General features: G+C 50.9%; 1 protein-coding gene across 1 annotated transcript in view; it reads left to right on the forward strand.

The window, feature by feature from the left end:
• Nucleotides 1-15,112, forward strand: part of WIPF3 (WAS/WASL interacting protein family member 3) — a 61,733-nt gene that overhangs the window by 42,844 nt on the left and 3,777 nt on the right. The window contains 8 exon segments of the mRNA XM_070424500.1: nucleotides 1,311-1,442; nucleotides 6,689-6,879; nucleotides 6,881-7,042; nucleotides 7,044-7,100; nucleotides 7,102-7,462; nucleotides 9,168-9,323; nucleotides 10,299-10,400; nucleotides 15,016-15,092. Of these exon segments, the coding sequence (XP_070280601.1) occupies nucleotides 1,311-1,442; nucleotides 6,689-6,879; nucleotides 6,881-7,042; nucleotides 7,044-7,100; nucleotides 7,102-7,462; nucleotides 9,168-9,323; nucleotides 10,299-10,400; nucleotides 15,016-15,092 (1,238 nt within the window).

Consider the following 15,112-nt stretch of genomic DNA (forward strand, 5'->3'; position numbering starts at 1 on the left):
GTTTTGCACAAGGAAAAAGATGTATTCAGAATCCTCTCACAGGCTCAGAGGACTGCAGCTTTCTATGTCTTCGGGTGAACGGAGCCCTGGGCTCGGGTCAGGTGACTTCTGATTCTGCTACCGGGCCAGCCAGGGAACCTCTTCGGGACTCAGTGTGCTCACCTGCAAAATGGGAGAGATAATGATACCCGCTCTTTTTTGTGTGTGTCAAGATAGTGGAAGGTTGAAATAATATATGCGGAACTGTTTATCAGTGCCAGGTATTATTATGTCTTCACACATTTTTCAATGGTGAGCATGATGTCAATTCTCAAAGATAGTCCTAAAAATATAATTGTATCTAGTATCTGTAATTATATATGTTAATACACAAGGATAGACAAATTAAGAAATCTTTCCAACAATTACAATAAAAATTAGTTTCTGGCGAGACCCATTAACTAACTGGGTAAGCCCAATGAACAGAGAAGTCCATTTTGTAGGAACACTCACTTCCTAATCATTGCAATGAGCAGGTAATAGATAATCCCGGTATTCAGAATAATCTGGCCATGGTCGTCCACCAGTGGGCACTGTGCCTTAATTTCTCCACATTAGCACATTAGCTTTAGGTCACCACGGTTTTCTGCCAGGAATCCTTGTCTCAGCTAAATGTCTTCTCATCTTAAGTAGATGGTATCACACGCGTCCGGAAGGCTGAAAGTAGTGATGCCTCTCCTTCGAGCTCATTAGCCTTCTCTTCCGTAGACGTTAAGGTGCAGGGATGGGTGCGGGGCTGGGCAGGGAGAGCTCAGGAAAGGAAAATGCTGAAGCACAAGTCAGTGCGTGGCTTCACTTCCTGCCTGCAGTTCGGGGCCAGGCTCTGTGGACAGGAAGTTACAAATAAGGCCTGCATTAAATCTGCGGGTTCTCTCTGCCTAGTCCTCCCACCGCCACAGTCATGTTGAAAATAGGACCAGCCCTGCACTGATGATGTTTGGGTTTTCTCATTTGAAAGGCGCCGCCGGTTCCTCCATTGGCATCTACTAACTGGCAGTGGATAGGCCCCTGGGTTCCGGTCACTTTTTAGAATGATCAGCTACCAATGGCTGGTCCTTTGGTAGACCCAGCGAGGGCAGCACACAGGCCCGGGCACCAGTCTGCAGGGCATCGAGGCAGAGGGTGTTTGGGAAAGATGCCGTCAGAAGGGTAACACTGAAGGTGAGCAGACGGGAAGGCTGTCCCAGGCAGGGTCCGACCACAGCCTGGGTGAGAATTGGCGGCTTCGCTCTGCTCCCAAGTCCTCATCTACTGGCCTCTTCTCTCTAAAGGTTCTAAAGGAGCCAACAAAGAAGGAGGAGGTTCTGCAAACTCTCGAGGAGGGAGCACGCCCCCTGCCCTGGGAGATCTGTTTGCTGGCGGCTTCCCTGTGTTGCGACCGGCAGGCCAGCGGGATGCAGCAGGTAAGGAGGAATCCAGCCTGGCTCTCTTGTGACCTTCATCTCCTTCGCCTGTAGACCCACCTGGGCCACCCTTCACATGCCAGGAAGTGGCATGTCTTCAGTGAAGAGCTGTGTGGTAGGAGATCATGCATTTGGCAGCCCAAGCACCGGAAGTTTCACAGGCACAGAATTGTGCTCGAGGGATCTTTTAAATCACCCTTCTGTTTAAATCCTCCCCTTGTAATAAATGAAGAATGACTGGCCATAGTGCACAGTGTTTAGTGATGGTGTGATCCTGGCCCAGACTGCAAAGTACAGCAGAAGGTGTAAGTCACATTAGTGTCATCACTGTGGCCTCACTGGCAATGAATGAGTCATAAGGTTCTCAGCCATTGTGGCAGTTAGGTATTGCTGTGTAACAAAATGCCCTAAAAACGTAGGGGCTTTTGACAACCATTTATTTAGCTTATAATGTGTGAGTTGGCAATGTAGGGTGGTCTCAGCTGGGCCCCCTCTAGTATCTAGTATCTACAGATTGGGTAGGTGTGTCTACTCACCTTCTCTCTCATATCTTTGGTGCCTGACTGAGCTATATGGTCCCTCACTATGTAGCAGACTGTTCGGAGTTTGTTTTCATAGTGGTGGCAAGGTTCCAACAGAGAGGACAGAAGTATATAAAGTCTCTTGAGGCTTAGATTTGAAATTGGCATAGTATTGCTCCTATTACATCCTCATTTCCAAAGCAAGTCACAAGGCCGGGCAGAGACAAGGGTGGGAAAAGAGACTTCATCTCTTGGTGAGAGGAGGGGTAAGATCACATTTAAAGGTTTTACAACCAGGAATGGGTGACTAATCAAGGCCATTTTTTGCAAGCAGTCTACCACAGTCATTTGTGTTTGAGTGGGAGTCATGTTTTAAACAAATATTGCATTAGAACCCCTATGTTCATAGCAGCACAATTTACCATAGCTAAGATTTGGAAACAGCCCAAGTGCCCATCAGCAAATGAGTGGATTAAAAAACTGTGGTACATCTACACAATGGAATACTACACTGCTGTAAAAAAGAAGGAACTCTTAGCATTTGCAACAGCATGGATGGACCTAGAGAGCATTAGGCTAAGTGAAATAAGCCAGTCGGAGAAAGATAAATATCACATGATCTCACTCATATTTGGGTTATAATGATCAACATAAACTGATGAACAGAAATAGATCCAGAGACAAATGGCAGGGGGGGGCAGGGGGCGGGTTTAGAGATCAACCAAAGGATTTGTGTGCATGCATATTAGCATAACCAATGGTCACAGACACTGGGGCAGTGGGGGCTTGTCCTCCAGGGTGGGGTCAATTGGGGAAAAAGGAGACATATGTAAAACTTTAGAAAATAAAAAAAAGAAGAAAAAATATATTGCATTAGAATTAGGAAAATATATATGTGAAAAAAAAAGTGGGTTTCTTTTTTTGTTTTTTTAATAAACTCAATGAATTTCATTAATCCAGGGAATATCAAGCCCCCCAAAATTCCTAGTATAGAATCTTCTACCGTGTGACTTTGCTAACTTTCTTATGGGCTCCGTGGCTGTTTGACATAGGGATGCATTTGCTGCTGTCACCTATTGGTAAAGTCCAGCACAGACAAGGGCTGTAGGATGCTTTGAAATCCAACTTGAACCTTCTCAGAGGCCATTTCATTTCATAATTTTTGCTGAGGGTTTGTCAGACAAGAAAGCTCCAAGGTCATCCTGAGACCTGGCATTCTTCTGCGCCCACGTTTTTTCAAACTTCCTTCACGGTGTCAAAGAAATATAGTTTGGGATATAAAAATCCCACTAGTTTCTCTTCTCAGAAATAACCCCAATCAGGTGATAACAGGGATCAGACTAAGGAAGCCAACAGTCTCCAATAGGACACACACGTCAGGTGTTTGAGCCACTCTGTGAAGTGGAGCATTGGTCTCTTTAGAAGAGATCGAAATCCATGATGATGGGACTAAGGATGTTTGTAACAGGAGGGAAACTCAAGGTCAGGACCAATAGGTAGATGCGTGGGCTTACTGCCATGTCAGGGTGAGGTACCATGGCTCTTCTCTCCCAGAACTCTCCCATCGGCCCCCTGTCATTCAGAGAAAAGGACTTTGGCCTTTGCTGTCTCTCTTCTTGCCTACCACTCTCGCTGGTTCAAGCCCTGCACTCCAGCCACACCCTGCCCTCCTTGCTGTTCTTGCACAAACCAGGCATATTGCTGCCACAGGACCCTCACACTAACTGTTCCCTTGGCCTGAAACATTCCTCCTCAGGTGTCCACATGGCTCACTATCTCCTTTCCTTCAGATCTCTGCTCAAGTGGCATCTGATCAACCTACCAGTGGGGCTTCACTCATCATCCATATAAAATTAGTCCCACCCTGTCATTCTGTATCTCCTCTATCTTGACTTATTTTTCTTGTATTACTTACCACCATTGGACCTATTATACATTTACTGGTTTATTTTGTGTCTGCTCTCTCTAAATGTATTCTCCATGAAGGCAGGAACTGTGATTTGTTCACCGCCTTAAAAATGCCTGGCACATAGTAGGTGCTCAGTAAATATTTGTTGAGTGAAATGTGTGAGTGGGCGGTATGGTTGCTCGGAGCCATTAGGCCCAGAGAGCACAGTGTCTAGTACTCACAATACTTTTAGGGACCCATGAAAACATTTGAATTTCTTTTAAAGTCGAATGTGTAATGAGACTTCCATGCAATCCCAAGGTTTTTTGGAAACATGTGCACATTGAAAGATGACTGACTTCATCTTCTGTTAACCCCCGGGGCTCTGAACGCTAATTCCTCTCCTATCAGCGCAGCCGCCTGTGTGCACTCCAGCTGGCCTTCCCCGCCCGACTCATGGTCTCCTTCTGTGTTTCTGTTTGGGTTTCTAGGGCTAGTGCTTATGCTACGCTGGAAAGTCTCCTCCCTTCCCTTGGCACTCGCTGCCGAGCTCTCTGCTGGCCCACTGCCCGGCTGCTTTCGTTGCCTGCACTCACGCCATCAGCTCCTCTCTCTCCTGTGGGTCTCACCTTAAGTGCACGCTGCCAGCTCTGCGTGTGATCCCAGCGTGGGCATGAACACAAGCTGAAGGAGGGCCAGTGCCCTCCTCGCTTCTGCGGCTCATGCTGCGATAAAAATGGGCTTGCCCCTTTCTCGTTGGTCTGGCTGCGTCGTAAGCAGAGGCTCCTGCGCTTTGAACTGACTCACTTTACAGGGTTTTGAATCTTGGAGACATGGTGTCCCCAGCCACTTAGAAAGTTTGGGTTGGTCATTCCGGGGCTGATTCTGTTCCTCACCTTTGTTATCCCTTCACAGTTTACCCAGCGACGGGGCACAGGGAGGCCTTGCCTTGTTTAGGGCGCTGCCTGGGCTCTGCGCCTTCCTCTCTGTGGACTAAGGAAGCCGTTTGAGAAGTCAGAGGCAGGAATCCCTGAGCCTGGCGGCTGCCCTTGAGCTCACGTAGAATGTTGGATATCCAGGAGGTAGAAGGCCACTGGAGGCTTTCCCTCCCCTCATGTTCAGCCAAGCTGCTCAGGCAGTGCCTGCCTTAGACGCCCAGGGGATCGAGTCAGCCAGGATGGGCACATCCAAGCAAAGGCAGCTCTTCCAGAACCTCCTCAAAGGAAATCCTCAACAGGAATAATGACGCCACTGCCCCGCCTCCAGGCAGCCCTTCCGCCGCCGAGACCTGTAATGAGTAGTGCTGTCCGGGTGGCTGTCACATCATAGTCAGACACCGCAGCCCTGCCCACTTAGCCTCGGCCGAGTCAGCTGGACCACACCTTGCTCTGGTGGCCTGGCTTTTGGCATCCCGTACGCTGGGATGTAGGGTGTGGCACCTGGTTGGGAAAACACACGGGGACTCATCGACTGACAGGCTCAGAGCCACCAGCAGAGGCTGGGGTAGGAATCCGATGTGGAAGCTATGTTTCCCAGTCTGCAGCCCCGGGAGGTTGGAGGTGTGGGAGCACGCTTGCTTTCAAGGGCTTTCCACACGTTTTCTTGGGGATTGTAAAACAAGAGGGTGCTGAGACTGGGAAAAAACATCGCCCAGAATTCCTCTTAGTGAGAGCTCTGTATTTGTTGGGAAGAATTACTTTTACTGCCTCCTAAATGGAAGCATCAGTGATTACAAAACTTCTGTACGATAAACAGGACAGAGGGACGGAACTAACATGGTGACGCAAGGGTGTGCGGCGTGGCAAGGCCACTCCCGGGAGCACCCTCCTCACCTGGCTTCCGAGAAGCCCACCCAACACAGTGCTGACTGTAGGCCGTGTGTTGTTGAATCCTCCAGGGTCTGGGCTTCCCATTGGGGTCGATGTGGTGGAGGCTCCATGGGGTGAGGAAGCCAGGAGACCAGGAGGCAGCGAGCCCCTTAGAGATGGGTACACGTCTTTGGGGAAGGGAGCTGCCACTCCCAGAGGCCAGCAGATGGGGAGGTTCAAAGTCATTGGACCTGGATCCCCAAGGACCTGGATCTTCCCACTGGCTTTGTTCTTAACCTTATACAGTGATGGCAAACCTATGACACACGTGTCAGAGGTGACACACGAACTCATTTTTTTGGTTGATTTTTCTTTGTTAAATGGCATTTAAATGGCATATAAATCTTTGTTTTACTATGGTTGCAAGTATCAAAAAATTTCTATATGTGACACAGCACCAGAGTTAAGTTAGGGTTTTTCAAAATGCTAACATGCTGAGCTCAAAAGGTTCACCATCACTGACCTTATATATTCAGGGAAGCAGGAAGCTTCTGCTCTCAATACAAAATCCTTGTTCATAAATGCGGGGAGCGAGGAACACCCCCTAACCAGGAGGGTCTGGTTGACACCCGAAGACCCAAACTAGGACCTATGGGCTGATGGACACAGTGGGCGAGAGTGACTGAGTGTGAGGTCACCTTGAGGTGAGGAGGGCAGAGGAGGTGGAGCAGTCCTGTGCCTGGGCTGGGGGGCCTGGCAGATGCGGGCCTGGTGGAGGCAGTAGGAAGGCTGGTGGCTGAGCTGGGCTCGTCTCCAAGGAGGACAGCACCATGATGCTGGCAAGCACCTTGCGGCTGGTCAGCTGGCCTCTTGGGTGACGGCTGTTGCCCCTGAGGCCTCTCCATGGACATGCAGGGAGAATGCAATTCGCCGACATCATGCCTGAGAGCTTTGGGCATTGCTGCCCACACACCTGGGGTTCCTCTTTCCTCCATCGCTGAGCTAACTCGGAACTTGTTTTGCTTTCAGGTGGCAAGACAGGGCAGGCCCCTGGCTCCCGAGCACCTTCTCCCCGGCTTCCCACCAAAACTATCAGCGGGCCGCTCAACGCCCCAGCGTCTCCCAGGCTAGGCACTGCCTCGGAGGCCAGGACGGCCCCTCCTCGCCCCAGCGTGCCTGCCCCACCTCCTCCCACCTCGCCCCCACCGCCCCCGCCGCTACCCCCCGCCCCTGCCCCCTTCCTCCCCCATCAAAGCTCCGTTGGTGTCCCCACCTGGCTCACAGACCAAAGGGAATGTCCTGGTAGTTGCACCCGCTCTGCCCTCTGCACCGCCTGCTGTCCCTCCACCTCCCCCTCCGCCTCCGCCCCCTCCCCCAACGCCACCCCCCTCTTCCCCAGACCTCTGTTCTCAGTGACAAGACAGTGAAGCCACAGCTAGCCCCCCTTGCACTTCTCGCCCATCCCACCCCCGCTCCCTCTCCTTCCACCCTGTGGATACCCAGGGCTCCATGCGGATGCTGCTAGCCCCACCCAAGATGCCCGGGAGCCTCCCGCCCCACCGCCGCCCCCGCCGCCCCCTCCACCACCACTCCCCCTTTACGCCTCCTGCACCCCGAGGTCCTTGGTGCCATCACCCCCTATGCCAGGCACTAACAACAGCAGCGAGGCCCCACCCCCACTGCCCCCCAAGTCCCCCAGCTTCCAGGCGCAGCCCCTGAAGCCCAGCGTGCAGGCCTTACCTGCCCCGCCTGCCCCACCTGGACAGCCCTTCCTGCAGAAGAAGAGGCCGGGCCGAGGCCCAGGTGAGCGCCACTGTCCGGGTCCAGGGTGGCCAGACGGGAGGGTCACCAGACAGTGCTGGCAGTCGGGAGGTGCAGGGCCACAGCCAGAGACCTGCTCCTGTGAGCCGCGTGGGACTACCTTTCGATGCCTTACGCTGGGCTTTTGGTTTAGAACAGACCCCTTCAGTGCCGCTGTGGAGCGTAATAAAGCCTGGCTGTGGGACTTTAGCTGGGGTGTTCATGTCAGAGGCAGGAAATCAAGGCTGAGGGCAGCTGGGAGACCTGTCCATGGTGATGCAGATCACAGGCCGGGGAATCTGGCCTAGATCCCCTCGCCTTTCCTAGCTGTGTGACCCTGGACAATCACAGCCTCTCTGTGCTTGTCCTTCTCCCCTGTGAAGTGGGGATAGCCGTAGCGCCCCCTCAGGCAGTTGTTGGAACAGGCCTGACAGCAGGGAGATCTAGAGGGGGCTATTTATTCCCATCCTGTCCAGTCGCCAGACCTCCTTCCTGGGGCGGAGGGGCTGTGGTGCATTTGCTTCAGAACCAGCTTCCTGTTCAATTTTTCCTGAGTTATTTCAGCCTGGCTCCCAGCCAGCATGTCACCGGCCCTCAGGAGGTTGGATCAGTGTTCTGCCTTTTTTTTTTTTTTTTGGCAGGTTCTCCTGCTGACTCAAGGAAATGGAGGGTCTGTATTTCAGCCAAATATTAAAAGTAATTCCTTTAGCTCCCCGGCAGCAGTGATTTGAGATTGAGCACACACACCTGCCCCATGACTGATGTCCGTGTAGCGCAACGGCTTCGTTCACTCTTGGTGGCTGTCTGAATGGGAAACGCTCACACACATCCACACGCACACATGCAAACACACTCATAAATACCCCAACATTATATTTACAAACACCCACACATTCACCCAACACACGCCCACACATATACACGTGTTCCTTGATCTGTCAGAAAATTCTTTGATGCGTAAAGTTTCTTAAATGTATTTATTTGCATTAAAAATAACACAAGCTCATCGTAGAGTAAATAGAAAGAAGTTTAAATCACCTACCCTATAATAACATCACCCAGAAATAAAAACGGTCATATTTGGATGTGTTTTATTCCTTTTTTTCTGAATGTACATGTGTATTTGCATAGTTAATACCATTTTGCATATACTATTTTCTATTCTGTCTTATATATTACTTTAAAAGCAATTTATCAAATCTTTAAAACTTATTTATAAGCATATTAACATGATAATCAGTAAGTACCCTATTTTCAGTGTTAGATGTTAAAGTTGATTCCCTTTTTGGTTATTGTGAATAAAACTGTAGGAAATACTTTTATAGCAGCGGTTCCCCTATTGGGGGCTGTGCCATCTGAAGAGGAGGATGGTCGTTGTCATTAAGATTATTGCAGCAGTTAACCTTTATTGAGCCCTTACTACATGCGACTTCCTTCACTCAACAACTCTAGCAGGTGTGTGTGTGTGTGTTTGCGCGTGCGCGCGTGTGCGTGTGCTATTACTATTCCCATTGGACAGAGGAGAAAACTGAGGCACAAAGAGGTTGTGTTGTTATCCCCGTGGGAGAACTGGGATTCAGTCCAAGCAGGTTGGCTCCAGAGGCAGCCTTTTTCCTCACCATTTCATCTTACATCCGCAGGTCTCAACACCTCACCCCTCACAGCATTCACTCTAGTATCTGAACACACCCATCATCTTCTCTGTCAGGTACCAGTGGGGGGAAGCTGAACCCACCCCCAGCGCCCCCTGCGCGATCCCCCACCACGGAGCTCTCCAGCAGGAGCCAGCAGGCCCCAGGCTGGACCCCGACACCACAGCTGGGAGGTCAGCTGCGGAACGGAGGCCTGCACATGCACATCATTGGTAAGCGGGTCCTGGCAGGGAGGGGGTGGTTCCCTGTCCCAGGAGGAAGCCCGCCCGCCAGGGTGCATGCTTTGCAAGAACAGGGTGCTCGCTGTAGCATGGAACAGCCCACAGGTTGTGTTAAATACAGGGTTTCCCTGGAGGCTTTCTGGAGGGTCCCAGAACCCACTCTGAACTTTCTGATTGAGTTTAAAGAGAGGCAAGAAAACAAACATCAAAGCTGTGTCTGTCTCCATGGAGAAACCCATGCATAGGGCTGAAAGGAGAGAGTGATTTGGATGAGGTGAATGAATGGACAGAAGGCCCAGCAGGCAGGGGGACAATGAGGGCAAAAATATGGAGATAGGAAGGAAAGTCACATGGGGTCGGATGTGACCAAAAATCTTTGGATCCCTTTGTGGCTTGAGCTACTGTCAGACACAAAGCCTGGATAATAAAGCAGGGACTCAGCCACTGACAAGGCCACACCCCCCGCCCCTTGCCATCAAGGGCTCAGGACAGAGCCCGCTTGCTTTGGGGACCTGGGTCAGTCCGTATGGACACGGGCCATGCTCCATCTCACCAGCCAGGCTGGGACTCCCGTTCAGCCCACTCCTCCCCACCCAAGCCCTCCCAGGAGCTCAGGGGGGCTTCAGGCTGTGGGGACTGTGCTGTTCCTATGCCTGCCACGTTCCCCGCCTCTGACCCTGGAACCTGGAGAGCCCAGTGGCTCTTTGGCTCCCTTTAGAAGCTTCCTTAAGATGTTGGTGGGCATCAGTTGGGGTGGGTGATGGGGAGAGTCTGTTGATTTCATTTTCCCCCGATTTCCCTTGTCCCAGCTAAACAGTAAAAATTGAGAAGTGGATGGAGGTCTGAGGGGAATAGCCCCACCATTGAAACCCTAGCACTGGGCAGGCCAACCTGTGCGCCCCGGGAAATTTCCCGACTTGGGTCATCACGGTAACCGAGTAACCTTGCCGTTTCCCGCATGTGCAGATGACTTCGAGTCTAAATTCACGTTCCATTCTGTGGAAGACTTTCCTCCTCCGGATGAGTACAAGCCCTGCCAGAAGATTTACCCCAGCAAGATCCCCCGAAGTAAGTACTGCCCTCATGTTGCCAGGACCCCTGGTTCTCCCTGACTCTCCAGCATCTGGTGCTTGGCGTGCGTTCACTGGCTACAGGCTGCCTCTCAGAGATTACTGAGGCCTCTCTCACTGTGCTGGACCGTGATTCAGTGCCGTCCATACGTCTGAAGTTCCGGAACACTTATCAGTCCCAGTCCCCAAGGCTTCACTTAGAGCAGGGGTTCTCAACCTTCTGGCCCTTTAAATACAGTTCCTCATGTTGTGATCCAACCATAAAATTATTTTCGTTGCTACTTCATAACTGTAATGTTGCTACTGTTATGAATCGTAATGTAAATATCTGATATGCAGGATGGTCTTAGGCGACCCCTGTGAAAGCGTCGTTCGACCGCCAAAGGGGTCGCCACCCACAGGTTGAGAACCACTGACTTAGAGTCTTTTACACAATACCAGAGTTAATCGTTTAATCATATTTGGGTGAATTCACCACTGATCCCTCCCCTCTCTGGGGCTTTTGACTGGGGAGCTAAACACCCCAAGGAAGATGGAATGCAGGAACTTGGCATTGGCAGCCTGGAAGAACCCTAAGAACCTCCATCTGGCAGACAGTGAAACGAGCATGTCCTCAGGCCGACGGCTCTCAACCTTGGCTACACAACAGAATGACCTAGAGAACTTAAAAACCCTGAAGGCCAGGCTGCACTAGACCAGCCAAGTTAGAATTCCTAGGTAGGGCCAGGGTGTTGGCGATTTCAAAAGCTGCTCGTCGATTCTGATGTCCAGCTAAGGCTGAAGGTCTCCCCCGGTGAGAGCCACTGCCTCCTGGCTTCATCGTGTGGCCAGGTTCCGAGGGAGGCCTTCCCTCAGCTGAGCTGTTCAGCCCCAAGAGTGCAAGAGGGAGGGGCTGGCGTCCTGCCCCTCAGGCCCAAAGTCCAGGGAGGCAAGACTTTAGGAAGCAAAGCAAAGCAAGGTGGGGTGTTGACCACACACGGATGCTGCTTCTTGGTCTAAACATGAGCCGATTTGTGTCTGGTGCTGGGCCAATCCGATTGGACAGGAGCTGGTAAGACAGGCCAGAGTCAGCAACACGGGTGAGGGTGGGATGTGCTCCCCAACCACAATCTGAGGAAGTCCCCCAGCCCCAGGCTTCCGTGGGCCAGCGTGGAAAACTGTAAAATCATCAGAATCTGGGCTTAGCCCAAGGCCAGGCATTCTTGAGTCTCTTTCACAAGGACCTTGGTGAGGCCCCTTCTCCAGGGTTCAGCTTCCCACTAGTTTGCAGCTGTTCTGTTACACCCCAGCTGCAACACACAAATGTGACCCCCTGGCCCCTGGAGGCGTTTCAGTGGCCGACCCCTAGGAGAAGCCAGAGGTCAGCAGACGTTTCCTCTGAAGGGTCAGAGGTGACATAGTTGAGGTTCTGCAGGCCATATGGTCTCTGCCACTACTACTCGCTTCTGCCATTTCCACGTGAAAGCAACCATTGACAGTGTGTAAATAAATGAATGGGCATGGCTGTGTTCCAATAATACTTTATTCACAAACACAGGTGCTGTCTGGATTTGATCTGCTGGCTATACTCTGCTGATCTCTGTCCCAAACCATTCCAGCAGGCAGGTTCTTAAAAGTCTCCTTCTGTTACACAGCCTTTGCCAGTGTGCTACGGAGTCCTTCTACCTTCAGGCTCAGGAAATGCTCCTGTGAGGTTTCTGTGCGTTGAGCCCATGGTGCCCAGTCTCATCTCTGAGAATAAGAAAAGCTCTGCCCACACACAGCTGGCCAGGAGGGCACAGTTGGCAGTCTGTGCTGTGCTCCTCTCAACACAAATCAGTGCCCAGACCCAAACACGGGCTCCTGATACTTGGGTAGGTGAGAGGAGGAGAAACCTACTAAATGAGCTGACATCCTGCAGAGCAGAAATGGCATCTGTAATTAGCAGACATCACCTTCTACACAATTAAATTAGCATGTCCCTGCCATCCCTGCGAGCCGGAGGGTAGAACCTTGTTAATTATATCAGTGTGAGTCTGCGATGGGTCAGGCCTGTCCCATTACATTTCTCCTTACAGTTTCCTCCTGCTACCCCCTGGCCTGGCTCCCCAGGTTAGCGTTCTTCGAGGTCTGGGAGACAGCGTTGGTTCTGCTGGATGAGTGTTTGCCAGCATTTCCTTCCCTTTTAAGGCTGAATAATATCCTGCGGTTGGATACTCCACATTCTCTTTATCCGTTCATCCACCAGTGGACACTTGCCCTGCCTCTACCTCTCAGCACTTGTTAAAATGCCGCTGAACATGGGTATACGATTATCTCTCTGAGACCCAGCTTTCATTCTTTGTGTGCATCCCCAGAAGTAGAATTGCTGGATCATTGGGAAAGTCTCCTTTTAATGTGGGGGGTGAAGGGAGCCCACCATAGTGTTTTCCATTGTCCATTCCCATCGACAGTGCATAAGGAGAGATGCAGAGCGTTCCTTTCTGTTGTGTGAGGAAAGCAATTCTCGTTTAGCTCTGCTATTGTTAACAGTGGTGTTTAGGAAAACCAGGGAGCATGGCTGAGCTATGGAGGGGCCTGTAGTATTGCCCAGAGGACCCTGGTGCTGTCTGGAGACAGGTTTTGTTGTTGCAGATGGTCTGGGGCATAGAGGATGTGCTACTGGCATCTGGGATAATGCTGAGCAGCCCGCAGCTCACAGGCAGGCCACACACCATCAACCAGCCCCAAATGAGCCACATTAAGAAACCCTGGCCTAGAGGAAGCCTTTTCTGTGGTCGACTGGAGTTTTTTAAACCTAAGATCAGTCAGTTCAAGGTCAGACTGCCACGTGGAATTAGGGCTGTATATCAGTGTATTTTTACTTTTCATTTAGTTAATAAACTGGCTAAAAATCTAGCACTCTCTATGTCATTTACCTGAAAATATCTTTATTCAAAAACAAATGCAGTCCTAGCTGGTTTGGCTCAGTGGATAGAGCGTCGGCCTGCGGACCCAAGGGTCCTGTGTTTGATTCTGGTCAACGGCATGTAACTTGGTTGCAGGTTCCGCTCTGGCCCAGGCCCTGGTCAGGGCACATGCAGGAGGCAACCAATCGATGTGTTTCTCTCACATCGGTATTTCTCCCTGTTTTTCCCTCTCTCTTCCCCTCTTTCTAAAAATCAATGGAAAAATATCCTTGGGTGAAGATTAAAAAAAAAAGAACAAGTGCACTCATTAATTTAAAAAGCACTTTAATGGGAATTACAGAGCCCGTTGGATTCGGGGTGTGGCAGTTGCAGAGACCTCCTGTGAGAGAGATCTCTCAGAAAACCGTGTCCTGCCTCAACAGGTTCCCAAGACCACATCTGGGTTCTTATCGAAAACTGAAAAGGTGTTCTTAGGAGATTAAAGCAAACCAGATGGTCCAGGAAGAATCAATTCAGTCTGTTACACATACTTTTATGAATTTTAAAAATAGTTCTGGTCATTCTCCTTAGACAATTCCCAGCCTGCTTTTCCTCCCAGGGAGCACACACAGCAGCTGGCATGTTCGGATGACTGCTATTCTTGGAATGTCACCCCAAATTCTCTGAGCCTTTGTAAACATTCACACAGCTGCTAGGACTCCTTCAGAGGAAGATTCCCGGACACTTTAGACTCCCGGACACTTTTCTTGAACGTGGGTTGTCGTCAGGTTTTCAATCTTATAAATAATTTGCGATGGCTACTCCTGCTGCTCATGCTGCTTTGTGGGGAGCACAGCAGTGGGGGTGTCTGGAGGACTTGGGGAGGTGGTTCTTTAATTCTCGTCTGTGGCAGAAGCAGGACAGAAGGTCTTGTACCAAATGCAGCAGGAGAATTGACTTCAGGACCACCGTTCGGAACACCTGACCCAGGGGAAGTCCTCACAGGAACGTCAGGGAATGTGGGTTAAAACTCAGTCATAAAAGTATTTGAAAATAAATAAGTAAAACTCAGCCAGACCAGTGAGACCATATATATGCATTTAAACACCGATACCTACACAGTAAATCCCAAATGGGAAAGTATCTGGAGGGATAAACACCAAACTCGGAGCAGCGGTGACTCCGGGATGAAAATGGGGGTTGGGTGGAGGGGTAGGCAGAGAGGGCCACTTCAGGTTGGTTTTCTTTCTCCTGTTACGTTCTTCTGTATTGAAGTCTCCATTATGAGAATATATATAAACTTGTGTAATATTTCAACACAATGCATTTCAGAGAAGGAGTTGGGTCCTGGTGGGACAGAAGGTGACTGACAACATGTACTTACCTTTGGCTCTTTTTCAAAGCAAGGCCAGCGCTGTGGGTGGCACGTTCGGGTGCTGGGGCTGGCGGGTGTCTGAGCTAAGATGCTCTCTGTCTAGACACTGAGACGACAGGCCTCTGTGGCTTGTCCCCCCACCCCAGCATGCTGGATGTGGCCCGTGGACGCGCAGTCCGGGACCCAGAAGCAGTGTGGAAACACACAGTCTGGGGCCAGCAGCTGCAGGTCTCAGGTGGGCCAGCTCACGTTGCTCTGGTTCCTTTGCTGCTACTGTCAGCGCTGTGAGCACCGGTCTAGCCCACGTCTCTGTGCCATGCACAGCCGGGCCCTGCGCCAACAGATGGTGAGATTGTCCCCGTGCCTTTCAGGCCGTACACCTGGTCCCTGGCTCCACGCTGAGGTTGCTGGGCAGAGCTCCGATGACATCAAAGGCAGAAACTCTCAGGTAACGCGTCCCTCAGGTCC

The sequence above is a fragment of the Myotis yumanensis genome, unplaced genomic scaffold (genome assembly GCF_028538775.1).
Source record: "Myotis yumanensis isolate MYYU_CA2020_CCGP unplaced genomic scaffold, mMyoYum1.0.hap1 SCAF_9, whole genome shotgun sequence".
Taxonomy (NCBI): domain Eukaryota; kingdom Metazoa; phylum Chordata; class Mammalia; order Chiroptera; family Vespertilionidae; genus Myotis; species Myotis yumanensis.